The 14,999-nt window shown below is 43.6% G+C and overlaps 1 protein-coding gene across 6 annotated transcripts in view; it reads right to left on the minus strand.

Moving 5' to 3' along the window:
* LOC115156716 (CMP-N-acetylneuraminate-beta-1,4-galactoside alpha-2,3-sialyltransferase) overlaps positions 1-14,999 on the minus strand; it is a 71,801-nt gene that overhangs the window by 8,757 nt on the left and 48,045 nt on the right. For all 6 annotated transcript variants that reach the window (XR_003868310.1, XM_029704331.1, XM_029704328.1 and 3 more), the window contains one exon: positions 862-1,008. Coding sequence is in view for 5 of the 6 variants with exons in the window: in XM_029704331.1 (XP_029560191.1) it covers positions 862-1,008 (147 nt within the window). In the remaining variant the exon portion in view is untranslated. The remainder of the gene's footprint in view (positions 1-861; positions 1,009-14,999) is intronic.

Here is a 14,999-nt window from a genome sequence, read left to right on the forward strand (position 1 = left end):
TTAATTTGATTGATTAGTTACGTGCCAAGGAGAGATAAAACCAGCAGACCTTGCGGCAGTCCAGAAGCTACAGCCTCATCTGATGCTCCCCTCAAAACCAAAATGAGAACAAAATGAATCTATGTGGAGGAGTTAAGGAGGTAATACGTCTGACGCTTCATTTTCCCTCCGTAAACAGTTCGTTTAATTTAAAAAAAATAATCTAGAGCAGGGGTCTGCCACATGTGGCCCTGGAGCCTTGTCGCTCTTTAACTGCTCCTTTATGGCTCCGTGACAATCTATAATTAGTCATTCATACTGCGGGATAATGCTACCGTACCTGTAGACTTGCAGTCATTGAGCTAACGCTAGATAGCCTCGCAAATCGGCCACTAACTTCCTTCATACTGCACATCTGACTCTGGGTAAATAAAAGGGCTTAAAATGCCAGAATCTCACCGTATCCCTTTAACGGTTTAATTTCCTGTGATTGCATGGCAAGGTGCTGCGTTGCGGTGGTTGTCATAGGAACAGCGAATCTGCTGTTTGGGGCCTGAAGTGTGTCAAACACACTTTGGTTATGACCGCGCGGTCGGTCAACGGCTCCCGGCTGCCTGTGGAGCCGTTGTACCGTTTCGTCGCATGTGTGAGAGAATGAAAGCAAGAATGCGACTCTGTCAGTGTGCCTGTGTGTGTATTCATGAACTTCAAAAAAAAGTGAGTGCAGACAGCAAATCGAGATTAATCTTATCCACCTGAATAAAGGTGACTGAAGATGCCATTTTCCGCAAACATAGCATCATACATGTTTTTTTAAAGACATTCTTCCCAGTTTAATATTTTCATTAAACTGGAGCGGGTTTCTGTTTGAGTGTCACTCACCATTATGCCCATGAGGCCGTTATTGAGCGGCAGGCCAATGAACTGGAAGGCAGCCTCCTGGATGAAGTAGGGGTTGAGGATGCGCATCTCTGTGGGCTCCCTGGGGACGTAGTGTGCCACAGACTTCCAGAAGCCCTCTGTACCCCACTGAGAGGGGGAAGAGAGATGGTGAGTTTCAGGAAAGACATTTAAAGTAGAAATGTTAATCCCATTTGTAATTTTAGGGGGTGTCAAAGGAGCACTTCTTAGTATGAGGTAGCCAGAGTTTCAAACACAAAGGGATTATCTTTTATAACATTGACATAGAACACAAAAGGTCACATCACCCAGAGAGGCCCACCTACAAACTCACTCCCTACACGGACTAAGAAAATGGCTCTGTGCCTCGGGGGTAACATGGAGGATGGCCAATCGACCATAATTACGACCACAGCAGCGCCCCCTCATCAGCTAGGAAGTGTTACAGGAAGTGAGCCAAATCACACCCTGACCTCAGCATGGGTTCCGGGAGCACTCACACCCCTCTGGTACCTTCTACTCCAAATCACCAGAGACCAGATCCGACTGGCTACACCACACCGGAGGTAGAATACTCCCAAATCTAAGGACACGTTCTGGCCTGTTGTCTGACTTCATATGCTCCAGAACGCCAAAAACAGACTTTCGCGCATATTTCACTCAAGACAATGAAAGTTGGAGTTACTTATATTCTGGCTTTACATTCACATGTGTAAGTAATTTTTCGCAAATATCTGCCAAATCCTCTGAAAACATCCCTCAGGCATCATGCCTATACTGTGATGTGACACACACACACACACACACACACACACACACACACACACACACACACACACACACACACACACACACACACTCTCTCTCTCTAACAGTAGCATTCTGCCACAAACAGCACTGGTTGACTGACTAGCCTGCCTGCTTGCCTGACTGACTACCTTGCACACAATTCAAAGGGGTCGGCAGATGTAAATGGGAAACCTGTTCAAATATTCAGACGCCCGCCCTGCCGCCTTGATATTGGGGAGAATAATGGAAGAGGTGGTTAGATCGCGTGCTTTCAACCAGGGGCCTCCGAGCCCTCCGCAAGCCGTGGCAGGAAAACCTCATCTCTACTGTCAACACGCTGCTTGTGTTAGGGGATCTGTTTGGCAGAGGTGTAGCAGCAGTAAGTCATTTGTTTTACTGTGGAGAGCATGGTGCCGACTCAAATAGACTTTACACGTACACACACACACACACTGAGACAAGAGTGTCATGTCTGAGTCAGACAAAAAAGTATTAAGAGAGTGCTGGAGAAAGGTACATCCAATTAGCAGGCAACAGCAGTGCTTTTCAATAAACACTGATCATTTCCAATAAAGCTACCTATAGCATCAAATGAGAGATATAGCCTATTTCTACAGGTTTCTGTATGTAATGAAGTTCTATCACTCAGAACCCAAAGAACTGTCTCTGAATGGGCCCCTGGGGGACAGGAAGTGATTTCCCCTGCGCTGTGACATGGGTCGGTGAGTCAGGAGATGGGCCGTTTGAACACATAAAACAGGAAGCTGCAGAATGATCCTGTCCTACTCGCTCACACGCCATGCTAAACCTGAGTCAACCATACATACGCACATATGGATGTGCGAGCACAAACACACACATACACTATGGGGTGAGCAGACGTGTATGGCTTGTGTAGGGCGGTGGCTGTGTTGGGTTGTGGTATAGCCTAAAGGAAATGGCTGTTCCCCCTTCTCTCGTGACAGGTTTATGGTTAAATTGGTCTGGATTATTAGATTAAATAACTGTCAAGTGAAAATATCCCTTTTAAAAGTTCATATTCTGTTAATTCATACCCAAATAACGTTGTTGACTCACCCTATAGTGATATTCCAGTCAAAGCATAAACGTGCATCTCAAACAGGCGGTTTAAAAAATGATGTCATACTCCTGAGGGGGATGAACTGGCCAATCCACGGTCTAGAGGAGGATGGGCTGGCCAATCAGCAGTCTACTCACCTGAATATTTTTAATGGCTGGTATACGCCCCCACACCACTCTGTTGTTGGTACGCCCACACCATTCCAACACAGAAAAGCAGCTTTTTAACATAATTATGTTAAGTGCTCCCGAGTGGCGCAGCGGTCTAAGGCACTGCATCTTAGTGCTAGAGGCGTCACTACAGACCCTGGTTTGATTCCAGACTGTATCACAACCGACCATGATTGGGAGTCCCATAGGGCGGCGCACAATTGGACCAGTGTCATCCAGGTTAGGGTTTGGCACGGGGTAGGCCATCATTGTAAATATGAATTTGTTCTTAACGGACTTGCCTAGTTAAATAAAAATGTGAAAAATTTACAAGGAAAATTATCACTAATTAATTATACAGTGCCTTCAGAAATTATTCACACCTAGAATTTTTCATTGTGTTACAGCCTTCATTTTAAATTGAATAAATCAAGATTTTGTTTCACTGGCCTACACACACTCTCAAAGTGGAAGTAAGGTTTTTACAAATAATTGAAATGAAAAGCTGAAATGTCTTGAGTCAATAAGTATTTAACCCCTTTATGGCAAGCATAAATACGTTCAGGAGTGAAAATTTGCTTAACAAGTCACATAATAAGTTTCATGGACTCTGTGCAATAGTATTTAACATGATTTTTGAATGACTAGCTCTGTGCTCCACACATACAATTATCTGTAAGGTTCGTCGAGCAGAGTATTTCAAACACATATTCAACCACAAAGACCAGGGAGGTTTTCCAATGCCTCGCAAAGGGCACCTATTGGTAGATGGGTCAAAGAAATAAAAATGCAGATGTTGAATATCCCTTTGAGCATGGTGAAGTTATTCATTACACTTTGGATGGTGTATCAGCTCACCCAGTCACTACAGGTGTCCTTCCAAACTCAGTTGCCGGAGAGGAAGGAAACCGCTCAGGGATTTCACCATGAGGGCAGTGGTGACTTTAAAACAATTACGGAGTCTAATGGCTGTGATTGGAGAAAACTGAGGATGGATCAACAACATTGTAGTTACTCCACAATACTCCTAATTGACAGAAAAGGACACCTGTACAGAATAAAAATATTACAAAACATGCATCCTGCTTGCAACAAGGCACTAAAGTAATACTGCAAAAAATGTGGCAAGGCAATTCACTTGTTGTCCTGAATACAAAATGTTATGTTTGGGGCAAATCCAATACAACACATTAGGGAGTACCACTCTCCATATTTTCAAGCATAGTGGTGGCTGCATCATGTTATGGGTATGCTTGTAATTGGTAAGGACTGGGGAGTTTTTCAGGATAAAAAAAATTACCAATAAAGACTTACAGCTGTAACTGTTGCCAAAGGTGATTCTAACATGCATTGATTCAGGGGTTAAATACTTATCTAATCAAGAGTGTTTTGTTTTTCATATTTTTTTTATACAAATTTTAGAACTTGTCTTCAACTTCGACAGATTATTTTGCGTAGATCGTTGACAAAAAATGAAATCCATTTTAATCCCACTTTGTAACAACAAAATGTGACTCACCACCTGGATTCGGTCTTATGTAGCAACATTTGATTTATTTTTTATTTTTACATTGGATAAAAGTAGAGACTCAGAGCTACAACATGGTATACAATACACCGCATTTGAGGAAACAATGGGAAAGTAATTCTGCTTTGAAAGTTAATCAACTTGTAAACTCACTTTTGAGAACAGTCTTTCAATGTTTTGGTACTACTATTGGAGAGCCCTCTTTGTCTACACCCATTCAGCAAATCTGGAAACACTGCACAGTTACTTTAAGTGCGTGCACAAGGCTGTGTACCCTGACAGATGTTGCCTCTTGGTCATATCTTAAAGGTCGAAAAGGGGGAATGACTCAATAACCAGACATGGGAGCTATGGGTGGGTCCCCGGTTAACTCAATAACCAGACATGAGAGCTATGGGTGGGTCCCCGGTTAACTCAATAACCAGACATGAGAGCTATGGGTGGGTCCCCGGTTAACTCAATAACCAGACATAGGAGCTATGGGTGGGTCCCCGGTTAACTCAATAACCAGACATGAGAGCTATGGGTGGGTCCCCGGTTAACTCAATAACCAGACATGGGAGCTATGGGTGGGTCCCCGGTTAACTCAATAACCAGACATGGGACCTATGGGTGGGTCCCCGGTTAACTCAATAACCAGACATGGGAGCTATGGGTGGGTCCCCGGTTAACTCAATAACCAGACATGGGAGCTATGGGTGGGTCCCCGGTTAACTCAATAACCAGACCTGGGAGCTATGGGTGGGTCCCCGGTTAACTCAATAACCAGACATGGGAGCTATGGGTGGGTCCCCGGTTAACTCAATAACCAGACATGGGAGCTATGGGTGGTTCCCCGGTTAACTCAATAACCAGACATGGGAGCTATGGGTGGGTCCCCGGTTAACTCAATAACCAGACATGGGAGCTATGGGTGGTTCCCCGGTTAACTCAATAACCAGACATGGGAGCTATGGGTGGGTCCCCGGTTAACTCAATAACCAGACATGGGACCTATGGGTGGGTCCCCGGTTAACTCAATAACCAGACATGGGAGCTATGGGTGGGTCCCCGGTTAACTCAATAACCAGACATGGGAGCTATGGGTGGTTCCCCGGTTAACTCAATAACCAGACATGGGAGCTATGGGTGGGTCACCGGTCACACAGTAATGAGACTTATAACAGGCCTGCTAGCCGAACATCCAGTGTTTAATTTCATCATACCAGAAAACGAAAGCAAATATGTTGTCACCCAGGGACCGACCCACAAAACGGAAAGACATGAACATCATTGTATTATATGGCCATCTAGGATGTTACACAGTGTTGAATGAGTCCATACTACATGTTGTCATCTCAGTGAGATCAATGCTCACATTCCTATTCTACAGCCACAAATGTCCTCATTGTGGTGTTTGTGCCAGGGTCTGATTTTCCAATTCAAGCCTCTGGTTATTTCAAAATCTTCCACATTCCCCAGCTGTCTTCTCTGGTTGGCACGAGGCCAGAACTCCCACCAGCATTCCAGTTTGGAAATTTCAACTTTGCGGAGAGAAAGGGGAACCTGATTGATCGTTGAGCCCGTAAGCGATACAAGAGAGTTAGGCTAATGACCGCCACGCTTTCTTCCCTTGCGGTGGGATGTGTAACTGAGCCGACCCAAAACCCACCTGGGTGAGTGAGGCTTCTTGGCCAAGTCGCCCTCCTCCTGCACCAGTCAATGGATGTCACTCCTGCCGGTGACCCTCTAAACTAGCCCCGCAGAGTGCCAGCCCAATGTTAAATCACTCTATAAACATCACACAGCAAGAGGGTAGTCATCCTCTCTCACTCTCTCTCACCTCACTCTTTCCTTCACTAACTTTCTTGGCCTCTTCCCTCAGTCTAGCCTCTGACTCAATCTCTAAATCTTCTCTTCAACACTCAACACGGCATAAAAAAAACAAAGGCCGCTTGGTTTAACAAATCTGAGTTACAAAACAAATAGATGATATGAAATGACTTTCCAAAAGGCATCTGCTCTAACTGCCTAACAGTTCAACAATCAAAAAACAGGTGTAAGACTTGGTAAGATAAACACTTTTCCCATGATGAGAAACAGGCGTCTGTGGAAAACAGAATGTGTATGGATGGTAAACACCATTGACCCGGAGGAGATCATTTTATAAAATGGGAGCATTTCTGGGAAAGTATGTTGAGTAGACCTAACAAATCATATCAAAATGTCAAGTGGTGTGTTTTTTTTCCTGGAGACTAACTATTTCTGTTGATCAGCATCAAAGGAATAGCTGGATACGGTTTGTGACTTTCCACAAATAGTCTGATACTTGAAAAACATTCATTGGCAGTCCGGCAAATCAACCTATGTGAGTGCTCTACAACAGAGCCTCTGGTAAGTGGCTCTGTCTAGTCGTTCCCAGGTCATAAAAAAAATACAGATCAACCTACACAAGAGTCAAGGGCAGGATTAAAGCAAGACAATGCCAGGCCGGGGAAGAATAGAGATGTGTACCAAGAAGGGGGGGGGGTGAAATCGATCTGAATAGGAAAAATTCTTGCAACCAACAGTCTGATGAAAGTGGTGCTCAAAGACAGTCGTATTGAAAAGACTGAATGTCACTTAACACAAAACCCCCAAGAAGATTTCTAAATCCCTTGCTGGAGGAACATAGTCTTCCATATACTTCAGGTGTTTAGATGCTTATCTCAAAAGGTTTGTACATTCCTGACCGATGTGTAATCGCAGCGATAACACGTTCAACCTCTACGGCCCACACATCCCTCTACAATGTGGCCAAAAGTATGTGGACACGCCTTTAAACGAGTTGATTCTGCCATTTCAGCCACACGTCTCGGAGCAACAACGGCTCAAGTTGCGAAGTGGTTGGCCCACACAAGGTTACAGAACGGGGCCGCCGAGTGTGAAAGCGTGTAAAAATACTTGGTCGCAACACTTACCTAGACACACACACACACACAATATAGCTTCCTGCCTGTCACCTAGACAACACACAGAGAGATATACTTTTGGCCATGTAGTGTATATGATAACAAATCATCTCTAAAGCACATAGAAATACCATTAGATGCCTAATAGTAGCCCCAGGCGTTTCGGAGGCAAGTACATAATGTGCACGTACACATAAACACAATGATATAACATACTGTGCATTTCGAGTGGAGAACGGCTCATAATGCCCGGAACGGAGCTAATGGAATGGCAGCAAACACCTGGAAACCATGTTTGATGTATTTGATAGCACTCCACTAAAGTCATTACCACGAGCCTGTTCTCCCCAATTAAGGGGCCACCAACCTTCTGTGGTGCATTCACTCCATAGATGTACAATTGAAGTGATGAAGTTAAGCTCTGCTCATCAATGGGCCTCAGTAAAACACCCTGGAGATGTCTAGCCTCTACGGCTTCCTGTTTGCATTTCAGTTCATGTATAGCCGAGGTAGATAAACCTCCGGAACCCACGCTGTTAAAGTAAAATTTGCTATTTTTACACTGTGCATGTTCTAGTTCACAACCATTGCTTGAGGGACTGAATGAGAGGGGGAGATCATGGAGAAAAGGCTAAAGGGCGAGAGAGGGAAAGAAGGGCAAGCGAGTTGGACAGCTCACACCTGTAGGCCATACACAGATGGTCATAAGGCCCTTCTATGCAAATAAAAACACGCTTCACCCTGCACCCAGCCACAAGCAGCCAGGCGAGACCTTGGACCAAGCTGGAAAGGGTAAGAGCACACCAGAGAGACGGACATTGACTCCCTGTCCAAAAACAACCCCATACCCCCTCCCAGTAGGCTACTCTTTAGATGTTCTGAAGGTCTGGAAGGACCCGATACACTGTAGATGTCCTGTAAGCAATAGGCGCTGGGCTTCCAATGGGCTTAGGAAAGTTTCTGCCTTTTTGCTTGCACCACATTTACATTTAAGTCATTTAGCAGACGCTCTTATCCAGAGCGACTTACAAATTGGTGCATTCACCTATAATATCCAGTAGAACAACCACTTTAAAATAGTGCATCTAAATCTTTTAAGGGGGGGGGTTAGAAGGATTACTTTATCCTATCCCAGGTATTCCTTAAAGAGGTGGGGTTTCAGGTGTCTCCGGAAGGTGGTGATTGACTCCGCTGTCCTGGCATCGTGAGGGAGCTTGTTCCACCATTGGGTTCCTTCCAATCTGCTATCACTGAAGGGGTAGTCGTCAGGACTTGTTTATGGACCAGGCTAGAGCAGGTCACAGGAATGTACTACTAAGTGTAACTAAAGGTCTAAATAGCAGCACCAAGCTACAAACAAACCCAATTAAGGTTGTCTGGAGGTCATTAGCACTGGGTACATGTTTAACTCAGAGTTTACGAGGTTCACAGTGTCTCATCACAATGTCCCACGGAGGAGGAACTTGAAAGAAATATGAAGGGGGGGAAGAAAGTTTTTGAAGGGCTCTCGCCACGAGAAAACCAGGTTGGCCAGACAGACCAAGGTTCCAGTTACCAAAAATCCAAAACAACCCAAACTCTATGAGGTACTTCGATGCTTTCTTCCTTTGTTCAGGAGAATTCTGAAGCATTTGCCAATGTGCTTTTCTTGACACGCACTACAACCTCTGCCCTCTCTGGGGGTCACGTCAGTTTCCCTTCTCCAGGTCGTGCCGGGGTTATCCGGTGTGTGAAACCCATGCCTTCGCACTCCCATGACGGCAAACAGGGAAAACAATGGGAACACTTAACAGCATTCCGAGCCAAAGGAGGACTTGTGTGAACTATGTGGCCTCAGAGCGGTTTAGAGGGTGTCTTTAGACAACCCTTGTTCCACTGGCAGAGTCTGGAGCCGTTTACTTACAGCAAATAGACTACAGCAGACCTACAGCATGGTTCTCATAGCAGTTAAATGAATACTTTAGCAAATTATCAAAATAATATTCAGAAGCCTCTCCATCAAGATACTCTCAATAACCCAGTCTTCTGTCAAAACCAGGGAATTAAGAGCTAGCCTACATCTGAAGGTGTATCAAAAGTTAGCAGGCTAAATTACTGATTCTGCTTTGTTTATAATAATCTGGATTTGACTTATTGCATATACACAGATACTGCTTGGCTAATGTTCTTAATCCTTGTTTACTGGTAGGTAAATGTTTCTGTATAGTGTTTTTTCCACATTTTCTTGTTACAAAGTGGGATTAAAATTGGTTTAATTGACAAAATACTCTGACAAAATGGTAGAACTTTTTAAACAAGTATTAAAAATATATATATATTTTTAATAACAATAAAATTTGATTAGATAAGTATTCAACCCCCTGAGTCAATACATGATAGAATCACCTTTGGCAGCTATTACAGATGTGAGACTTTCTGGGTAAATCAGAGCTTTGCACACCTGGATTGTACAATAGTTGCACATTATTATTTAAAAATAATTTAGCTCTGTCAAATTGGTTGTTGAGCATTGCCAGCCATTTTCAAGTCTTGCCATAGATTTTCAAGCCGATTTAAGTCAAAACTGTAACTAGGCCACTCTAGAACATTCAATGTCATCTTGGTAAGCAACTTCAGTGTATAGGTTATTGCCCTGCTGAAAGGTGAATGTCTCCCAGTGTCTCTAGGAAAACATGATGCAGCCATCACTATGCTTAAAAATATGAAGTGGTACGCAGTGATGTGTTGGATTTTCCCCAAACATAACTCTTTGTACTGAGGACATAAAGTTCCTTTCTTTGCTACATTTTTTGCAGTTTCACTTTAGTGCCTTATTGCAAACTGGACCCATGTTTTAGAATAGGTTTATTCTGTACAGGCTTACTTCTATTCACTCTGTCAATTAAGTAAGTATGGTGGCTACAATTTTAATTGATCAGTGTTCTCCTATCACAGCCATTAAACTGTTGTAAAGTCACCATTGGCCTACGAAAGTTAGGAAGGACGCCTGTACTGTATCTTTGTAGTGACTGGGTGCAGTAGTGGAAAAAGTACCGAATTGTCTTAATTGTGTTACAGTACAAATATCTTAATAGAAAACTAATACAGTAAAATACTACTTGAGTAAAAGTAAAAAAAAAAAAAAGGGTTTAAATATACTTAACCTGTTAGTGACCCCTTAACCTGTCTGGGCTAGGGGCAGAATTTTCACGGCCGGATGAAAAACGTACCCAATTCTGGCCCAGAAACTAGAATATGCATATTATTAGTAGATTTGGATAGAAAACACTCTGAGTTCTGTTATACTCACAGACACCATTCAAACAGTTTTAGAAGCTTTAGAGTGTTTTCTATCCAAATCTACTAATTATATGCATATTCAAGTTTCTGGGCAGGAGTAGTAACCAGATTAAATCGGGTAAGTTTTTTATCCGGCCGTGCAAATACTGCCCCCTAGCCCCAACAGGTTAAATAACAAAATGACCTTTACCAGAGCTTGCACTCAGCCAGAGAAGGTTAGCGTTGTCAAATCTGGTGGCTTATCCATTGAAAGAGAGTCATCCTACAAATACCTAGGTATATGGTTGGATGACAAGTTGTCCTCTGAAGTTCATATGGATAATTTTGCGACGAAGCTTAAATTGAAATTGGGTTTTTATTTTTGTAATAAGGCTTGCTTCCCGCTTACGGCTAGAAAGAAGCTTGTTCAGGCCACTTTTCTCTCTGTAATTGATTATGGTGTCTTCTTGTATATGCATGCAGCCTCCTCTGTCCGGACTTTTTTGCAAATGCCAAGTCCCTCACCCACCATTGGACCTTGTACCAAACAGTGGGTTGGACCTCACTTTGAATGCACAGAAAGCTACTTTTTTGTGTTCATCTACAAAGCCCTTTAGGGTAAAATCCCTCTTTACCTCCGTAGTCTGGTCTCTTTCACCACACCTGGTCTGCTAGGTGGTTGCTACTTAAAGTCCCCAGGACATTTACAGTATTATGCAAGACTGCCTTGTCGTCTTCTGCACCAGAGGCATGGAATAGTCTACAATCCATGCTACATCTAGATATGTTAGTGCCACTGAATGAATGAAACATTTTGATGGGAGACTATGTTACAAAGGAGTGTAAATGCTTTTTTTTTAGGCTGGATCATGTTGTTGAATTGTTGTATGTTTGAATTCTGTAATTTATTGATTGTTGCTGCCTTCTTGGCCAGGCTTCCCTTGATAGACTCAATGTGCCTTTCCTGGTTTTACAAACAAACACACACACACACAAGTTTGGGGTCACGTAGAAATGTCCTTGTTTTTTTTTAAAGAAAAGCAATTTTTTTTGTCCATTACAATAACATCAAATTTATCAGAAATACAGTGTAGACATTGTTAATGTTGTAAATTACTATTGTAGCTGGAAACGGCTGATTTTTAATGGAATATCTACATAGGCGTACAGAGGCCAATTATCAGCAACCTTCACTACTGTGTTCCAATGGTGTTAGCTAATCCAAGTTTATCATTTTAAAAAGGCTAATTGATCATTAGAAAACCTTTTTGCAATTATGTTAGCACACCTGAAAACTTTTGTGCTAATTAAAGAAGCAATACAACTGGTCTACTTTAGACTAGTTGCGTATCTGGAGCATCAGCATTTCTGGGTTTGATTTACAGGCTCAAAATGGCCAGAAACAAAGACCTTTCTTCTGAAACTCGTCAGTCGATTCCTTGTTCTGAGAAATGAGGGCTATTCCATTCGAGAAATTGCCAAGAAACTGAAGATCTCGTACGCTGTGTACAACTCCCTTCACAGAACAGCGCAAACTGGCTCTAAACAGAATAGGAAGAGTGGGAGGCCCCGGTGCACAACTGAGCAAGAGGACAAGTACATTAGAGAGTCTAGTTTGAGAAACAGACGCCTCACAAGTCCTCAACTGACAGCTTCATTAAATAGTACCCGCAAAACATCAGTCTCAACGTCAACAGTAAAGAGGCGACTCCGGGATGCTGGCCTTTTAGGCAGAGTTCCTCTGTCCAGTGTCTGTTCTTTTGCCCATCTAAATCTTTTCTTTTTATTGGCCAGTCTAAGATATGGATTTTTCTTTGCAACTCAGTTGGCTTCTAAACAGCTTCTACCCCCAAGCCATAAGACTTCTGAACAACTAGTCAAATGGCTACCCAGACTATTTGCAGTGCCCCCAGACTATTTGCAGTGCCCACAGACGGTGCGCCTTCTCACCACACCGTCTGTGTGGGAGGACCATTTCATATTGTCAGTAATGTGTATGGCGAGGAACTTTAAGCTTTTCACTGTGGATGTGGGCGTGCTCCCTCTGCAGTCTCCTGAAGTCCACGATCAGCTCCTCCGATTTTTTGACGTTGAAGGAGAGGTTATTTTCCTGGCACCACTCTGCCAGGGCCTCACTTCCTCCCTACCCTTACCACCTAGGGGCTAACCGTCAAAAAAGTCCAGGATCCAGATGCAGAGGTAGGTGTTCAGTCCCAGGGTCTTTACCTTAGTGATAAGCTTGGAGGGCTCAACAGTGAGCTGTAGTCAATGAACTGCATTATCACATAGGTGTTCCTTTTGTCCTGGTGGGAAAGGGCAATGTGGAGTGCAACAGAGATTGCGTCATCTGTGGATCTGTTGGTGTGGTATGCAAATTGGAGTGGGGCCAGGGTTTCTGGGATGATGGTGTTGATGTGAGCCATGACCAGCCTTTTCAAAGCATGGTTACAAATGTTGCCACGGGGGCGGTAGTCATTTAGACAGGTTACCTTGGTGTTCTTAGGCACAGGGACAATGGTGGTTTACATGAAACATGTAGGTATTACAGACTGGGTCAGAGAGAGATTGAAAATGTCAGTGAAGATACTTGCCAGCGCATGCTCGGGGGTACACATCCTGGTAATCCATCTAGCCATCCGGCATTGTGAACGTTAACTTGTTTATAGGTCTTACTCACATCGGCTACGGAGAACGTGATTATACAGTCGCCCAGAACAGCTGGTGCACTCACGCATGGTTCAGTGTTGCTTGCCTCGAAGCAAGCATAAAAAAGGCATTTAGCCCTTCTGGTAGGCTCGCGTCACTGGGCAGCTCTCAGCTGGGTTTGCCTTTGTAATCCATGATAGTTTGCAAGCCCTGCCACATCCGACGAGCATCAGAGCCAATGTAGTAGGATTCGATGTTAGTCCTGTATTGAGACTTTGCCTGTTTGATGGTTCCAAGGGCGTAGCGGTATATCTTATAAGCGTCCGGATTAGTGTCCTTCTCCTTGAAAGCGGCAGCTCTAGCCTTTAGCTCAGTAAGGATGTTGCCTGTAATCTATGGCTTCTGGTTGGAATATGTATGCATGTATGGTCACTGCGGGGACAACGTCATCGATACACTTATTAATGAAGCCGGTGACTAATATGTTAAACTCCTCAATGCTGTCAAATGAATGTCAAAAGATATTCCAGTCTGTGCTAGCAAAACAGTACTGTAGCTTAGCCTCCGCTTCATCGGACAACTTGCGAATAGAGCACGTCACTGGTACATCCTGTTTGAGTTTTTGCTTGTCAACAGGAAGCGGGAGGAAAGAGTTAAGGTCCAATTTGCCAAATAAGGGTGGGGGAGAGCTTTGTATGAGTAAATGATATCCAAAGTTATTATCCCTCTAGATGCACAGGTGACATGCTGGTAGAAATTAGGTAAAAATGGATTTCAGTTTTCTTGCATTAAAATCACCTGCCACTAGGAGCGCCACCTCTGGATGAGTATTTTCTTGTTTGCGTATGGCCCTATACAGATTGTTGAATGCGGTCTTAGTGCCAGTATTGGCTTGTGGTGGTAAATAGACAGCTACAAAAAAATAATAATATGAACTCTTGGTAAATAGTATGGTCTACAGCTTATCATGGAGGTATTTTAACGCTTCTTTAATATCAGAGATTCCGTACCAGCTGTTGTTAAAGAGACAAGCCACCACCACTGATCTTACTGGACTTTGCCGTTCTGTCCCGCCGATGCATAGAAAAACCAGATAGCTTTATATTATCCATGTCCTTGTTCAGCCATGACTCCAAGAAGCATAGTCTATGTCCCGTTGATAGGATAGTCTTGAGCGAAGCTCGTCCAATTTATTCTCCAACGACTGCACATTCGCCAATAGAACAGAGGGTAGAGGCGATTTATTCATTCGCCGCCATAGTCTCACCAGGGTGTCCGTGCGCCGACCTATATAGCGCAGTCTTCGTCTTCTACGAGTGTCGGGGATCAACGCCACGTCCGGAATAATGAATATGTCTTTCGCCTCCAACTCAGTGAAGTAGAAGTCCTCGTCCAAATCGAGGTTAGTGTTAGCCGTTCTGATGGTCCAGAAGCTCTTTCAGTCATAGAAACGATGGTGGAAACATTATGTACAAAGAAAGTTAAGATCAGCTTTCAAAAAATACCCAAAATAGTACAATTGGTCAGGAGCCCATAAAACGGCCGTCATTACACTTTTATTATGTCAATTCCAACTCCCTCTGGGCAAGAAATGTTGGTAAACTCTCCAACCTTTAAAAGACATTACATTCAGAGGTGTCAGTCACTCATCAAAACACTTCTGCCAGGAGAGAGGGGGGAAAAGGGGACGGCCATGACAGCACAGGTGAGAGTCACTTTCAGAAGCACTATTACGAAAG

The sequence above is a fragment of the Salmo trutta genome, chromosome 21, assembly GCF_901001165.1.
Source record: "Salmo trutta chromosome 21, fSalTru1.1, whole genome shotgun sequence".
In the NCBI taxonomy this organism is placed as follows: domain Eukaryota; kingdom Metazoa; phylum Chordata; class Actinopteri; order Salmoniformes; family Salmonidae; genus Salmo; species Salmo trutta.